Raw genomic sequence first — 16,716 nt, 5'->3', positions numbered from 1 at the left:
ATTGAAACCATGGGTTGTTGGGGGTTTTGCTCACTAAATGTACTAAATCAGCACAGGCAAATCCAGACAACTGCTCTCGTCCCATTACTGCTGCTGCAAATGGATTGCTCTTCTCATTTTAATAATAATAATAATAATAATAATAATAATAATAATAAATAATAATAATAATAATAATTTATTTATACCCCGCCCATCCGGCTGGGCCTCCCCAGCCACTCTGGGCGGCTTCCCAAAAAATATTAAAATACTGTAATACATCAAATATTAAAAGCTTCCCTAAACAGGGCTGCCTTCAGATGTCTTCTAAAAGTCTGGTAGTTGTTGTTCTCTTTGACATCTGGTGGGAGGGCGTTCCACAAGGAGGGCGCCACTACAGAGAAGGCCCTCTGCCTGGTTCCCTGTAACTTGCCTTCTTGGAGTGATGGAACCGCCAGAAGGCCCACGGTGCTGGACCTCAGTGTCCGGGTAGAACGATGGGGGTGGAGACGCTCCTTCAGATATACTGGACCAAGGCCGTTTTGTACACATTTTGGCTCCGCAGAGAAATGTCTGTGGGTAGACGTTTCTCCTCGCTTAATTCTAGAATCAGTGACGCTGAGTGGTAATGGATTCAGGACAAAAGGGAACACAACTTCTCCCAGAGCATACTGTGGAATTCTCTGCCACAAGATGTGAGGCCACCAACTTAGTTTTAAGTCCATAGTGGATCGGGACTTCTCCTGTATGTGAATACAGGCTCTGGCCAATTGAGCAGACAAGAGCAATAGTGGGTCCAATGGTCAAGAAGGCGGTTTCTGCTTGTGTTGTAGGGAAAAGTGAGGGGCAGATAGGGCTTGCCAAACTAGGAAGTTCAGCTAGAAGTAAAACTCTGACCCTAAACGTCAGCTGCCTTGTGGGATCTCTTTGGGAAAAGGCAACCCTACACAAATCTGGGATGGAGCTCCTAAGGCAGTTGGATGGCGCCTTGTACACCTCCTTCCGGCAACTCCTGCATCCCAGCTGGTGCAAAATGTATTACTCCATTTTCCTTTGGACCACATAAGTGGGGGCAAGGGTTGGGTCTTGCCATCTGGCAGCCCAAGACCTCCAGACATACTGCCCAGGCTTGTGCCCCAGAGAGGCCCTTTTGGTGCTGCAAGAGTTTGAATTCATCCCTGGAGGTTCACTCTGTTGTCTCTCAAGACAGGCAAGTGGACAATGGCCACTACTTAAAGATAAAGGGGCCCCTGACCATTAGGTCCAGTCGTGGCCGACTCTGGGGTTGCAGCGCTCATCTCGCTTTACTGGCCAAGGGAGCCGGCGTACAGCTTCCGGGTCATGTGGCCAGCATGACTAAACCGCTTCTGGCGAACCAGAGCAGTGCATGGAAATGCTGTTTACCTTCCTGCCGGAGCGGTACCTATTTATCTACTTGCACTTGGACGTGCTTTCGAACTGCTAGGTTGGCAGGAGCAGGGACCGAGCAATGGGAGCTCACCCCGTCACAGGGATTCGAACCACTGACCTTCTGATCTGCAAGCCCTAGGCTCTGTGGTTGAACCCACAGCGCCACCCACTGTACACCCGCTTCTTACAGTAATGTAAAAAGGTAAAGGACCCCTGGATGGTTAAGTCCAGTCAAAGGCAATTATAGGATAGCGGCACTCATCTCGCTTTCAGGCCAAGAGAGCCGGCGTTTGTCCGCAGACAGCTTTCCAGGTCATGTAGCCAGCATGACTAAACCATTTCTGGTGCAATGGAACACCATGATGGAAACTAGAGCGCACGGAAACACCAACCTTCTGATCGGCAAGCCCAAGAGGCTCAGTGGTTTAGACCACAGCGCCACCCGCATCCCTACTACTTACAGTAGACACATACCACCACCAGGATAGTAGGGAATGACAGTTGACTACTGACCTCACGTCCTACTCCTGTGTTTCCCAGAAGCAATTGCTTGGTTGTTCACTATAGAAAACAGGATGTTGAACTAGGTATTCTAGTTCCTAGACACCTTCAGTTGCATGCAGCAGGGCTTTTAAGTTCTTACCTACAGCTGCTCCTTAACATTTCATAGTCTTGTGACCACCACCTTTTTTATACAGTGATACCTCGGGTTACAGAAGGGACGCGGGTGGCACTGTGGGTTAAACCACAGAGCCTAGGACTTGCCGATGGGAAGGTCGGCGGTTCGAATCCCTGCGATGGGGTGAGCTCCTATTGCTCAGTCCCTGCTCCTGCCAACCTAGCAGTTCGAAAGCACGTCAAAGTGCAAGTAGATAAATAGGTACCGCTCCAGTGGGAAGGTAAACGGCGTTTCCGTGTGCTGCTCTGGTTCGTCAGAAGCGGCTTAGTCATGCTGGCCACATGACCCGGAAGCTGTACGCCGGCTCCCTCGGCCAATAAAGCGAGATGAGTGCCGCAACCCCAGAGTCGGCCATGACTGGACCTAATGGTCATGGGTGCCTTTACCTCAGGTTACAGACACTTCAGGTTACAGACTCCGCTAACCCAGAAATAGCACCTCGGGTTAAGAACTTTGCTTCAGGATGAGAACAGAAATTGTGCTCCAGCGGCACGGCGGCAGTGGGAGGCCCCATTAGCTAAAGTGGTACCTCAGGTTAAGAACAGTTTCAGGTTAAGAATGGACCTCCAGGATGAATTAAGTTCTTAACCCGAGGTACCACTGTACTTTTATCATGAGAATGGAACCTGTATTCTACCCTGCTGCATCTCTTCTTTTCATTTTTTTTAGTGAAAATGGTTGAATAGTCTTGGGAACACCAGATGTTGTAGCACTGGTGTTCCATTTCATGGGTAGGACACCCCCTGCAAGAGCCACGAGACCATTGTTTACCTTTTTAAAATAAATAAATCAGTTTATATTGTTGGCTACCTAAGTGTGATGGGTGAGCTGCAGGTGTTCTGACTTGCACTAGAGGCAGATGTGCGTCAGAATTAACCAACACCCCAAGACACGTATGGACTGTTTGAAATCTTTTTGAAAGGTTTTTATTTACAGTGCTAAACAATATATATATTTATATTTCTCATCCTCATAATGTCTGTGCCATAGAAAATACTGCAGATGGGTCTGCGTTAATTTACAAACAAAAACAACTAAAGACCCTGAAAGGAACAAGGGAGAAATCAAAATTTGGTCCCTAATTTTTTTTTAATTTAAAAACAACCCGAAATGAGGAACACACACACTGAGTCACATTATTACTTTACACATTTAAAAACAAGCTTCGCCTTCTGGAAGAAGAAAAAAATGTCGACCAGATCCAGCTTGTTGTCTGCCTTGTAAATTTGTACAAAAATGTATTAATAATGAAAATCTTGTCTATGTTTTACTTAAAAACACATTTAAATTGTGTATATATATGTATATATATATTTATATATTTGCCTTTTCCCAGCAATGGAAAGGGAACCAGGCACAGGACACAGGAACAAATCACTGCAAGGTTCCCTGCCCCCTTTTACATCCCAGGCTCTGGACCCAATTTAACATTTCAGCACCATAAAATTTCCACACCGCATTTGTGGAATTCTGTAAGGGGCCAAAGAAAAGAAGGGGGAAGGTGGGGGGGGGGGTGAGGCGGGAATTTGTCCAGGGCAGAAGAAGTTTACAGAAGATGTATCAAAAAGCAGAGGCATGTGAGGATCTCCAGTTAGGCAGCAATTTTGAGAGGGTGAGTGGGAAGGAGGAGCGGGCGATGTTTCTGGATATTGGGGATATTCGAATGGGGGGGAAAGGAAGAAATCAGCAGCTGTAGGGAGCACTGTAATATGGAACAGATCTCGGGGCTAGGAAAGAGCCATCTTCAGCTTCCTCTGTCCTCGTTGGAAAGCCTTTTGTGACCCCTTCTCGTCCTCTGTGGCTACAGCACAGAAGTGGCGGCCTGCACAGGTGGAGGAAGGAAGATGGGAGGGAGGACAGATAGTGGAGAAGGGGGGGAAGGGAGGAGATCAAGCTGAAGAGCCGTTTTCTGTTTTCTTTCTCTTTGGGTCCACTTCGTCCTGTCAAGAATAACAACAACAAAAACATGGATGCATTTAGTCATAAGCCATAAACCACGTGTCTCCAAGAGTTCAGAGAACCCTAAAAAATTCTATGCTGCCTAGTGGAACTTATATTTCATGCACCCAGGGTTGCCGTGAGGGTAAAATAGAGAGACGAACCACGTGCGCCATCTTGAGACTCTTGGAGGAAAGGCAGGACACAAATGTAACAAACGAACAAGTACAGTGGTACCTTGGTTTACGAACTTAATCCGTTCCAGAAGTCCGTTCTTAAACCGAGGCGCTAACGAGGCCTGCCGCCACCGGTGCCCTTCCACCGTTCAGATTCTGTTCTTAGACCGAGGTAAAGTTCTCAAACCGGGACACTGCTTTCGGTTTTGCAGAGTTCGTAAACCAAATCGTTCTTAAACCGGACTGTTCTTAAACTGAGGTACCACTGTATGCTTGTGAAGTTGTTGTGCAAGTTCAATTCCACCCACTTTGAAGATTTCAGAAGGTACCCCATCAGGTCCACTGGCTTTGTTGCTTTTCATTTGGTTAATACCTGTACACAACTCTCCCAGATTTGGGGATACTGCAAGCTCATCTCTAACTTGTTTTTGTGGAATTTGTGAGAGGACCTCAGCAGCTATGGGGGAGTTGCGGTTAAGGAGATGTTGGCAGTGTTCTTTCCAGTATGCAATGAAGAGGCAGGGAAGGGGAAACACACTTGTAGCCTGCACTGTCTGTAGCGGACTAGGTCAAAACTTGAGCTATTTGAGCTGTTTTCTGCCCTGAAACCCTAGCATGTGGTGCAATGCAAATGCAGGGCTGAGAGTAGATGTGGAACTCTGAAGGTTATCTTCTGCAGTGTGGGCATCTCCTGTTTTATCTCTAATCACAAAAGGACTCGAACGAGGCAGTAGTATTTCCCGAGCTTTGCACGTTTGCACGTTACCAGCAGCTTTGCACGTTGACACACCAGTGTGTGCAGCACTGAGGTGCAGAGATGTGATCTGTAGGAAACTGTGCAGGGAGTTTGTGGGTGAATTGAGGATGAGGAAAAGCACTGAAGCACAGTGCAAAGCCCCCCAAATTTGGTTTCAGGGGGGATGGGTGCTTCCAGGGAGGGGCTGCTGTTCTTCCGGACAGCCAGAATTTGCCTAGACAGAACTGCTTTATAAGAATGACAGCTTTAAGACCCGGTGTCTAAGGAAGCTTGTCCACCGCCTCCCCGGCAATCATTTTCCCTAGTATGTCATGCCTTTTTAGATTGCAAGTCTGCTATCGATCTTCCCAAGCCACTCTGGGAGCCTGCTCGGCTCAAGGGTGGGGTCTAAAAGCTTCACATAAATAAATGATAGATGTGCTGTTACCTCACTTCCACCGAATGGGAGTGCGCAATTCACGTTTCACAGACGGCCGTGCCTTTGGCTTGCCGCAACATGTTTAATGGCCAACTTCGCATTACAAATTGCCTAGAGCTGTTCTGTCATCTACCTGTGAGTAGCCGCTGGGAGGGCAAGGCCTCAGCCCTTAGAAGAAGCGCCCAGCTTTGACCTAGAAAAAGCCTTCAAGGACTCAGGACCACAATACCTCAAGGATCGCCTCGCCCCACATGAACCCACCCAGACCCTGCAATCATCATCTGAGGCCCTGCTTTGGGTGCCTCTCCCACGAGAAGTCTGGGGGGGGGGGGGCAACATGAGAACCAGCCTTTTCTACAGCGGTTCTCCATTTGTGGGCTGCTCTCCCCAGGGAAGCTAAAGATAATGAAGGCGCCAGGCGAAAGTGTTCCTTTTCAGCCAGGTCTTGGGCTGATTGACCATTCCATGGCCTTTTAAATCCATCCGTGGGAGAGCAGGGGGTTATTGGTATGTTTTGGTTTTATGGTGCATTTTGTGGTCTCGTATTGCGTTCTTGTGTTGCGAACCGCCTTGCAGTCTTCAAAAACACCCAGATTTAATAAATAAATATATAAATGGAGAGCAGAGGAAACCCGTTCTCCATTTACAGTGGTACCTCGGGTTACATACGCTTCAAGTTACATACGCTTCAGGTTACAGCCTCCGCTAACCCAGAAATATTACCTCGGGTTAAGACCTTTGCTTCAGGATGAGAACAGAAATCGTGCTCCGGCGGCGCGGCAGCAGCAGGAGGCCCCATTAGCTAAAGTGGTGCTTCAGGTTAAGTACAGTTTCAGGTTAAGAACGGACCCCCGGAACAAATTAAGTACTTAACCCGAGGTACCACTGTATTTATTCACCCCACCCCACAGCTGCAATTGTGAGCTTAACCAGCTTTGAGACATGGCCAGAGCTCTCACGCTACAGGATAAGCAGCCCTCCACCTTGGGGTGGGGTTGTTCGGGGGGGGAGGTTTCCTGCCTTTATGCGTTTACACGTGGACCCCCCCGCAACCGAACCCCGGCGCAAGATGAGAGTTACGCGTTGTTCAGGGTCATCTATCAATCCAGCTGGGTTGTGTACTTGCAACTGGGGGGCAGCACCATCTTGTTCTGTGCCTTAGGAAGCCAAGTGCCTTGGGGTGGACTTGTTCCTCATACGTCCCCTTAGTTCTTCGGCGGAACAGAACTCTCCCCCTTCCTGCCATCCTTGGCATCGTTTCTACTAACCTCTTCCTGCTTCTTCTCCGCAGATCGCTTCACTGCATGCGAATCTGGCTCCTGTTCGTTCTCATCGTCTTGGAATTGAGAAGGGGAGGGGGGGGAAACACACGTTAGATCAGTCAACCAGCCACGGAAGGCAGCATTCATTTATAGCACAGCTCACAAGCGGTTTGCTCACTCTCACCTTCATCCTCATCCTCGTCGTCATCCACATCCTCAGGATTTGCGTCTTCCTCCTCGTCCTCTTCCTCGGCTCCATTCTCATCGTCCTGTAGAATGCAAACCCACAGAAGGCAGCAGTTGTGTCAGTGTCTCCGGCACATGTTCTGCCTTCCCAAAAGCTCATCCCCATCTTAATTTCCACTTTCCAGAGCCCAACAATTCTAATAATAATAATAATTTTATTATTTATACCCCGCCCATCTGGCTGGGCTTCCCCAGCCACTCTGGGCGGCTTCCAAAAAAATATTAAAATACAGTGGTGCCTCGCAAGACGAAATTAATTCGTTCCGCAAGTCTCTTCGTCTTGCGAGTTTTTCGTCTTGCGATGCACGGTTTCCCATAGGAATGCATTGAAAATCAATTAATGCGTTCCTAGGGAAACCGCCTTCAGACCAGGTCCGGGGACAGTCTGTCCCCGGACCTCTTCTGAAGGCTGGGGGGGGGGGGCAAGGGCTTTTCTTCCCACCCCCAGCATTTTAAAAAACCCCGGGACAGCGGAGGACTTCTCCGCTGTCCGGGCGATCTTAAAATGCTGGCGGGCGGCATTTTAAAATCGCCCCGGGACAGCGGAGGACTTCTCCGCTGTCCGGGGCGATTTAAAAGCCCCTGGGAAGGCAGGCAGGGGGGACAAAGACTTTTGCCCCCCGCCAGCCTTCAGAAGAGGTCCTGGACCTCTTCTGAAGGCGGGCGGGGGGCGAAAGTCTTTGCTCCCCCCCTGCCTTCAAAAGCCCTCCGGGACAGGCAGGCAGGGGGGAGCAAAGACTTTCGCCCCCCGCCCGCCTTCAGAAGGTGTTCCCGCCCCGCCGCCCGGCTTCGGAGCACCGTTCCGAAGCCGGGCGGCGGCGGGAGGTCTTCCCTCCCACCCTCCCGGCTTCGGAGCACCGTTCCGAAGCCGGGCGGCGGCGGCAGGTCTTCCCTCCCCACCGCCCGGCTTCGGAGCACCGTTCCAAAGCCGGGCGGCGGCGGGAGGTCTTCCCTCCCCCCGCCCGGCTTCAGAGCACCGTTCCAAAGCCGGGCGGCGGGGGGAGGTGTTCCCTCCCCCCCGCCCGGCTTCGGAGCACCGTTCCGAAGCCGGGCGGCGGGGGGAGGTGTTCCCTCCCCCCCACCCGGCTTCGGAGCACCGTTCCGAAGCCGGGCGGCAGCGGCAGGTGTTCCCTCCCCCCCCGCCCGGCTTCGGAGGAGCCTTCCGAAGCCGGGCGGCAGCGGCAGGTGTTCCCTCCCCACCGCCCGGCTTCGGAGGAGCCTTCCGAAGCCCGGCGGCGGCGGGAGGAGGTGTCCCCGCCCCGCCGCCAGGCTTCGGAGGAGGTCCGAGGACAGTGGGGAAGACGCGCTGCGCTTCCCCGCTGTCCCTGAGATTTCCCTATGGGCTGTCGTCTTGCGAAGCAAGCCCATAGGGAAATTCGTTTTGCGAAGCGCCTCCAAAACGGAAAACCCTTTCGTCTAGCGGGTTTTCCGTCTTGCGAGGCGTTCGTCTTGCGGGGTACCACTGTACTGTAATACATCAAACATTAAAAGCTTCCCTAAACAGGGCTGCCTTCAGATGTCTTCTAAAAGTCTGGTAGTTGTTGTTCTCTTTGACATCTGGTGGGAGGGCGTTCCACAGGGAGGGCGCCACTACTGAGAAGGCCCTCTGCCTGGTTCCCTGTAACTTGGCTTCTCGCAGTGAGGGAACCGCCAGAAGGCCCTCAGAGCTGGACCTCAGTGTCCGGGTAGAACGATGGGAGTGGAGACGCTCCTTCAGATATACTGGACTGATTCTGCTCAATTTATATTTATTTCATTTACTGTCACACTGATACCCTACTCCTCTTCAGAGGAGCTGGTTGTGGCTTAAGCAACTCCCTGCACTGTCCCCTTTACACTTTGAGTCTCTGTTCTTTACAGAGGATGACGAGAATTCTGTTTCATTTATGGCCATATTCGCCTCTTGCCAGTTTTCCTTACACAGCCACTGCTCGTATTCAAAACACAGCTCTCCTCTCGGGGTGAACTTCCACGCTGGTTCTTGTCGGGGCATGAGAAAGGCTGACACTAGGATGTGTGGATGTTCATTCAGCAAATCTGACCCTGATCAGGAGACAGCAGTATCTGCGCATAACACACATGGACTCTTAGCTGAGAGCCTTCTCCTAACCAAGACTGTGCTCACCCAGCAGGTACGGAGAACAGAACTAGCAACAGCTGTGATCTTCAAATTAGATGTGATGCAGAAGATCAGTGACTGGGATTTCCCTTGATTTTAGTCTTTCTGCAGAGCTATTTTGAGGATGAGGAAAGCAGTACTCTGGGAGAGGGTCTGAACCTTTTGCCAAGTCTAAACCCCCATCTCCTGAAGCTTATTAGCTCTGTGAGGGAGGGTGGGAAGTAGGGGAGAGGCAAGGAAAAGCAATAGGTATTTCTGTACCTATCTCCCAGAAGCAACTGCTTGGCCACAGAATGCAACATTGATTGGAACATGGGTCTTCTCAAGCTAGGTACTAAAGCATGGCTAGGCAAACTAAGGCCCGGGGGCCGGATCTGGCCCAATTGCCTTCTAAATCCGGCCCACGGACAGTCCAGGAAACGTGTTTTTACATGAGTAGAATGTGTGCTTTTATTTAAAATCCATCTCTGGGTTATTTGTGGGGCATAGGAATTTGTTCATTTCCCCCCCCCAAAAAAAAATATATAGTCCGGCCCCCCACAGGGTCTGAGGGACAGTGGACTGGCCCCCTGCTGAAAACCTTTGCTGACCCCTGTACTAAAGAAACCGCCACCCCACATTAAGACTTATTTTTTTCATTTAGGGACTTCTTCATCTCATCTTATTGTGATTGAGGCTGAGAGCACAAGAAACTCCTGCAGTCGTGCAAACCCAGCTCATCCTCTTGGGACTGACTATATAGCCACCCACTCACTGCAGTGGCACACTTTGGGCTTTCAAATTTCAGCAGCGCCCTGGGCGACGCTAGAATTTGGCGCTCCCGTACCTCTCACACTACATTCTATAGCACTGTTGTGGCACCCCCTGCAGCGTGGCACCCAGGGAGGCTGGACTACCCTAAAACCGCCTCTGTTTCTTGCTCTCCCCGCCGCCCTTCACAAGAGGTATTTTTGCATCCTAGAGAAGTCAGTATGAACCCCACTTTCTAATTCTTAGCACCTAAACCTCTCCAGTAGGTCTCAGAATACCTGTCTAAGGAGCAGGATGCAGTGCTAGACAGCAGCTCTGCCTGATGGCCCCACACATTCTAATTCTCCAGGGCAGCTAAGATTGCCACCTTTCCCCTCCTACCTCAGTGGAGGCTCTGCTGGATGGCAGATTCCTCCGCCCCCGCCCCTGCCCCCAAAATTAAGTGACCCTCCTCGCCCAGTGGATGCAGTTTCCCGGCAGATCTCCATCACAAGAAAAGCTACACTTGTTGGCATGTCTGCCAACCACAGAGTTGTCCACAGTCTTCAGGGAGCAGGGTTGATAACCTGGTACAGCAAATAGATAGCCCTTTTCTCTTCCGCTGATTTGATGGATCAGGAGAGGAGAAAGAGCAGTTCCTGTTCCCCTTTCCTATCTCTGCAAGTTGGAGCCCCAAAGTGGCAGAACTTGGAAATCCTTCAATCCAGCCGTATATCCTGATAGGCACTCCTTTGCCTATTCCTCTTTGCCCCAGCCTGCACCCCTAGATAATCTGTTGCCTCTAGATGGTACTAATTTTTCCAGTTTTTCTTAGGAAAAGTCTATATGGGCATAAAAAAAATAGCACATGTGCAGAGAGCTGCTCAGTTTGGCACTTTTGGCGTCACGAAGAAGCCTCCCCTCTCTCCTCAGAAGCATTTGCAGGTTGAAAAAAATGAATAAATCTTTAAAAACGTCAGGCACCATAGGATCTTTTCAATTACAGCTGTACAAATGGTGCTATAAACAAGACCATCAGGGGTGAAGCAAGATAAATGGCAAGAGGAAACCAGCACTCATGGCTGAGGCAACTATGTGAAGAGTCAGAAGAGGCAAAACCAAAACCCTGGTGGCTCTTTTTTTAAGCCTTTGCCTGTGCACGCCCTCACGTTGCTGTCTTCCTTGCCATGCTCTCCCATCTCTCTCTGCTTCTCAACCAAATACAGGCATAGGCAAGGGACTACAACTCCCATCATCCCTAGCTAACAGGACCAGTGGTCAAGGATGATGGGAGTTGTAGTCCCAAAACATCTGGAGGGCAGAGTTTGCCTATGCCTGACCAAATATCTGCCCAGTTACCTCTATTATCTCCTTTTTTTCTTTGCGGGTAGACTTCTCCTCATGCTTTTCCTTCTTTTCTTTCAGGTCCTGGAAGACAGGAAGAGAAATACGTGTGCTTAATACTAGAGGGGCTGTAAAGAAGGGCTAATATGAAGAAGCAGGAATTGCGTAATAATAAGACAGAAATAATGAAATCGGTGAAGAGGAGGGCGTGGCTCGATTACTGGCAATAGGAGAACAGATCGCTGAATACCAAAGGCGACATGTTTAAGCATTTCAAAAAGGAAATGTTCCTTTTAGAACTGCCCACAGTGTATCACTGAGATTAAGAAAGCCTTGTCACTGTGACAAATAGGGAAACCTAGGCAACGTTTTTCAAGCTGTAGAAGCCTCGCAGTGGAAGACCATCTGAAGGCTTGCCAACATTCGGTGGTCATGGTGTGATTTAACTATGGCCCATGACGTTTTGGTGCCCAAGACTGATAATCCAAATGGGCGCTTCCTCCCACTAATTAACATGTGTCGCAATCTGCCAGCCTGCTGCCACGCGGCTCCCATTTATTCCACTGGAGCTTGCACAAAATTACTTCCAAGTCATTTATTATTACGCATGAAATCTGTCAGCCACCTCACAGCACCTCATTTTAGGGCTGCCTATGCCCGGGGTTTGTTGTTGTTTGTTTGTTTATATGCCACTATGAACATCATTAAGATCCTTCAGAGAGCATTTTTGGAAGTTAAAAATTTAGCTCTTTCTAAAAAGGAACTCGTTTTGTTTTTTTAAACTTCTGGGCCGTCCCATCGCATATGGTGTTGGACTGCAATTCTCATCATCCCCTGAACAATTGCCCTTGCCGGCTGAGACTGACTGGGATTTAAATTCAACACCCACTTCACCCTGCCGTTTACAGAGACTAGCATGAGATGTCTAATCAGAAGACACAAGATCTACCCACACTGGAGGAATGGCAGATGAAAATGATGGACTATATGGAATTGGCGGAAATGACTGGCAGAATCCGAGACCAGGGAGAAGAGTTGGTGGAAGAAGATTGGAAGAAATTTAAAGACTACTTACAGAAATATTGTAAAATTAATGAATGTTAGAATGATGACGGATTGAAGTTAAGCGGTTTCTAGCAGTAATGGTTTAAAAGAATTGGAAAAATTGGTTTTTAATAGGTAAAAATTTAATGTTATAATACATCAAGATTAAAGATCAGGATTAAAAAGGAGGGAAAGGAATTGCTGGACTAACCAACTGAATTGGAATACAAAAGAGGGAGGTATGAGGAGGTCCGGGAAACAAGTAAACGTAAAAGAAGTGATGAAAAGATGGAATTGTTTTTAACTGTTTTTTCTTTTTTGTACTTTGTATTTTGTATTTTTCTTTTTATTGTTAATTTTCTTATTAATGTGATCTCTTTCTTTTGAAATTTTAATAAATATCATTTTTTTTAAAAAAAGAGATGTCTAATCAGAAATGTCTACACTGCTGGTCAATGCACTTATGATGTAGAGCAGACTTTCATGGGCAACAACTTATTTGACTTTAGTTATTAATACATCTATCAGCAACCTCCCATCTGGTGTTGCTCCTGAGTCCTAAGAAACCCAGAGAATCAGCACAGCTTTTAAAGCAGTGCAGTTAAGGTTCGGTTCATCATCTTGATTCAAAATGGTGTCCAACTGTATGCAAACACAGGCGAAAACCTGCTCCTTTATCTCAGGGACCAACATGCAAAATTTGGCTAGGATGTCTCAAGAGGTGTCCAGGTGTACAGCAAACAAGTAATTCTCTGAAATAGATAGCAGATGTTGTGCTAGTAACTGTCCTTAGGGGGGAGAAATATAAGATTTTTGCTTGGCTATTGACTGTTTATAGGTAAGAACAGCAGTATGTTTATGCAGTCTGTTCCCTACAAGTGTTCTGATATTTCATATTTATCTCCAAAATTCTTCTGACAGAGCCTTGTAAGATAGGATAAGCCAATATTATCTGCATGTTGTGGCTGAAGAGTTGTATCTGAGAGAAGAGTGGTTTTGTTCTTGGGTGAAACGAGATAAGAACCTGGGGCCTTAATTACTATACTACACTAAGCTGCTTTCTTTAAAAAACACACATGGGGGAATGTGCAATTTAACATACTGAAACATCATCCCATTAGTTATTTGTGCAGATAACAAGCAAGAAACTTACATACCAGATTTAAAATAGGATTGCTAAACATGCACCGCCCTCTGAGAAAGGAGAATAGGCAAAGACAGTAGGACATAAGGCAGGGAACATATCCCAGGGTTACTCTAGAATTTTTATTTTGCTCTCCATAAAGGGTTTTATAGGGTGGAAATGTGCACCTTTTTGCACACTTTTTGATTTGTGCCAACACTGAGCCCTTGCACCAGTTCTGGTGAAAACCCAGCTATGCACTAAAACAACTTCACCTTTGTGCAGGACTACAAAGTAGAACAACCTTAATTAGATGGTGCGAGAGAGGTAAGCCTTTGTAAGGAGGCATCCGTGGTAAGAAACGTTGCCATATAGGACAAATGATCCCATAAATGTTCCACTAGAGGGCATCACACGCTTTCAAAACTAAGGCATGAGGCTTCTAAAACCTGCTACTGAGGAAGATGGAACACTGGCCTAGATATGAGGTAGTCTAACCCAGATTGATCATTCCAGGGTCAAGCCAGCATCTGAGATTTCCATAGCTAATCCTCTAACCAGAACCATTTTTCTATGCTTTCAGAATCAAAAGTAGTTTCTTCCTTTTGCACAAAGACAAACGGCAAACATTTTCCATGGCCACTCCCAAAGCCTGGGGCATAATGAATAGTAACTGACAGGGGTTCTGGGGTTTCTCTTATAAAAACAGACAGATTTTCCTCCCGCTGGTCATTTTTTGAACTCGCAGCTGGAAGGGTTGTGTTCTTAGGAATGGTATGTAAGGACAATAGCCCATAAAACCTTCCATAAGTGATGTAGTATGCAAGACCTGTCATTGACCATCTCACAGGGCCATAATTTGTATGTACAACAACAAAACTGACTGAAGTGTTGTGATCCAACCACTGCTACCAAAGATAAGGCGAACCTGGGAACAAGGCGCCCCAAGGCTTTGCTTCTGCAAAGATTGCACACAATTAGATACCTGGTTTTGTATGTTAACTAAAATCTGGGGAAAGGCTGTCCTGTCTTGTGTGGAAGACTATTTTCAAAGCTGTGGAACTATCTTTAGCTTTCTCATGCAAATCGAGAAAGAGATGTACAGTACTGTAGAAGCAAGTCTGAGCAGCATGTAACTTTGATTTATGGCCATGTCCCTGGCTGCCCTTAAGGTTGTTTTAATCAATTACTATCCCTACAGTGCAGGAGAGGAGACTGCCTGACTATCAAAAAATATTATGCAAGTCCCAATCCCTGGAACACAGTTTGAGTACTGTTTGCCTTTGCCTTTTATCTTTTTCTCCCTTTTTTCTGGCAGGCCAGAGAATCCTATGCCCTGGTATGCCCTGCAGAGAAATTGCATGTTTACTCAGAATTATTGCCAGATACACGTGCGTAGGATTGCAGCTTTACACGTTCCTGCTTCCATTCTGCTACAACAGAGCGAAGAAGCTGGACGGAGACCTATTAATGGCATGGCGGCACTGAATTCCTACTGCTTCCCTCGTTTAATCTTCCCCTTCTCTCCTCACCCCCTCTTCAATTAACGTTTCCAATCCAGCATTCGTAAATATACCAGGAGCAAATCCCACGCGGCGCTAACCGCCCCCCCCCTCTTAGGGAGTCACGTGGCTTCCCGAAGGTTGTGTTGTCTTACTCTTCGGGGTGACCTTGCCCCGCAACCTACTTTCCCGCTTCACCCGCAGCGGGCAGCCTTCTTGCAAGACCCAAGCTACAGTTCCCACGACGCGGAGATAACACGTGTCTCCGCAGCTTGCGCGCACATGGACACAAAACAAAGTCAGGAACTCCAAAGCAAGCGAAGACATAAGGTCCGATGCCTTCGCAGACAAGAAACATGGTTGCGGGGAAAACGACCCATATGTTGGCAAGCAAGCAGGCAGGCAGGCAGGCGGGCGCACGCACATCCCGGCGCGCGCGCGCTCTTTAATTGCCTTCCATCTTTTCCTGGCTTTGTGCTGCGCGTCTCCGCTTCACTGTTTTTGTTTCCTAATAAAGCGAAGCGGTTTAGGCGTCTGTGTTCGTAGTCCGCCGGATGGGAGGTTCGGCGTCCTTGTTGAAAACTGTGCCCCCCTTCTTAACACTAAGGGATCACCCACCCACCCAACCCAGGTGGGCGCATGGTTTGAAAGGTGACCGCCCCCTCCTCCCCGCCCGGTCTCCATGATGATTAATGGCACTAGGATGAAAAGAAAAGCTCTCCGCCTTTGGCACAGCTAGGGGCACCCAACTGACACGTGCATTCTTCCCCGGTTCTCACAAACCCTAGAGACTTTGGGCAGAAAGCAAACGCGCCCCAGATAGCCAAGCGCACCGTATTGGCCGCGAAGGTGACGGGCACGAGAGGGCGGCGAGAGCGCAATGCCCGCACGCCGCTCTCTGCCCGTCGAAGGGCGTGCGTTTTCTTTTCCTGACCCGGATCCCAGCCGACAGCTCGCTTGTAAGGGGACCGGGGGGGGAGGAAAAGCGGGTCGTTCGGGAGACGCGTGGAAAAGCGTCGTCGGAATAAAGGCGGGCGCGGGGGCGCGGGGAGCAAGGCGCACGCACGCCACCCTCCTCGAGTCTTCTCTTCGTAACCGTTTCCCCACAACCAGCTTGCGCCCTGTCTGCCCTCGATCCCGAGCGCACCAGGGCAAGGGCGAGCTCCGCCACCAGCACCTATCCGCCTGCTTCGTTGCAATCGAGCACTGGGCGCCCTCGCCCCGGGGTCTTGATCCCAGCTTGGTCCTCACCTTGGCCCCCAGCTCCACCGGAGCCTCCTCGGCGGGCTTCTCCGACATCCTGGAAAGCGGGAGCGAAACAAAACAAAAGGCGCAAGGCGAGAAAGGGCGAGGGCGCGCGGGAGAGGCGCTTGGCCGGAGGGACCAGGTGCAGCTCGGGTTAAGCTCTCGGGAAGCCGACGGGCACTTCTCGGCTCGCCCCGGCGCCACAGCCACAGGGTTCTCCGCTGCCGCGATGAGGCTGTGCCAGAAAAAGGGATTTATACGGCGCTCGGCGGCGAGGGAGGGACCTGCGCAAAGGGAGGGGAGGCTGGGAGGGATGAGCGGGAAGGAGGGAGGGCTGGATGGAAGAGCTAAGGCGCAAGCAGGCTGCCCAGCAGCAGCCAGGAGGAGGAGGAGGAGGAGGAATATAAATGGCCCGGCAAGAGGGGACGCTGCGCTTTGCGAAACAAAAGAAAACAAAACCATTAACTGCGGAAGGAGGGTTAGGGGAGCTTGCGTGGTCCTGAAGGCCGGGAACCCCAGCCAGAGCTATGCCCTTGGGGAAGCTTCCCTTCCGCGCTTTGTCTTCGGCTCCTTTGTTCGAGTCGCGCTCTCTTCTCCTGCGCCGCGCGCCCTTCGCAAGACCGCGCGTGCCCTTTGTACTACCCCGTGTTAACGGAGCCAGAATAACTAGAACCTAAATCGCCAGCTGCTGGCTCCGTTGCGTCAGGCACGGCTGCAAGTGATCTGCTGTCTGCGTAGTTGCAAG

General features: G+C 49.5%; 1 protein-coding gene and 2 long non-coding RNA genes across 3 annotated transcripts in view; 2 read left to right on the top strand and 1 right to left on the bottom strand.

The window, feature by feature from the left end:
• LOC308466476 overlaps positions 1–16,716 on the top strand; it is a 137,904-nt gene that overhangs the window by 1,014 nt on the left and 120,174 nt on the right. The gene's annotated exons all lie outside the window — the stretch shown is intronic.
• Positions 2,967–16,214, bottom strand: PTMS (parathymosin). The gene is made up of 5 exons (XM_080987251.1): positions 15,978–16,214; positions 11,073–11,141; positions 6,804–6,888; positions 6,626–6,693; positions 2,967–4,008 (listed from the first exon to the last, which is right to left on the bottom strand). The coding sequence occupies exons 1-5, from the start codon at positions 16,023–16,025 to the stop codon at positions 3,958–3,960; spliced, it is 321 nt and encodes a 106-aa protein (XP_080843377.1). The 5' UTR covers positions 16,026–16,214; the 3' UTR covers positions 2,967–3,957.
• On the top strand, positions 12,767–15,699 carry LOC308466483. The gene is made up of 2 exons (XR_013980841.1): positions 12,767–12,880; positions 12,911–15,699. It is a non-coding gene; the product is annotated as an uncharacterized lncRNA (long non-coding RNA).

The sequence above is a fragment of the Podarcis pityusensis genome, assembly GCF_964106645.2.
Source record: "Podarcis pityusensis genome assembly, chromosome: 17".
Lineage (NCBI taxonomy): Eukaryota > Metazoa > Chordata > Lepidosauria > Squamata > Lacertidae > Podarcis > Podarcis pityusensis.
This window is presented reverse-complemented; position numbering and strand designations above follow the sequence as displayed.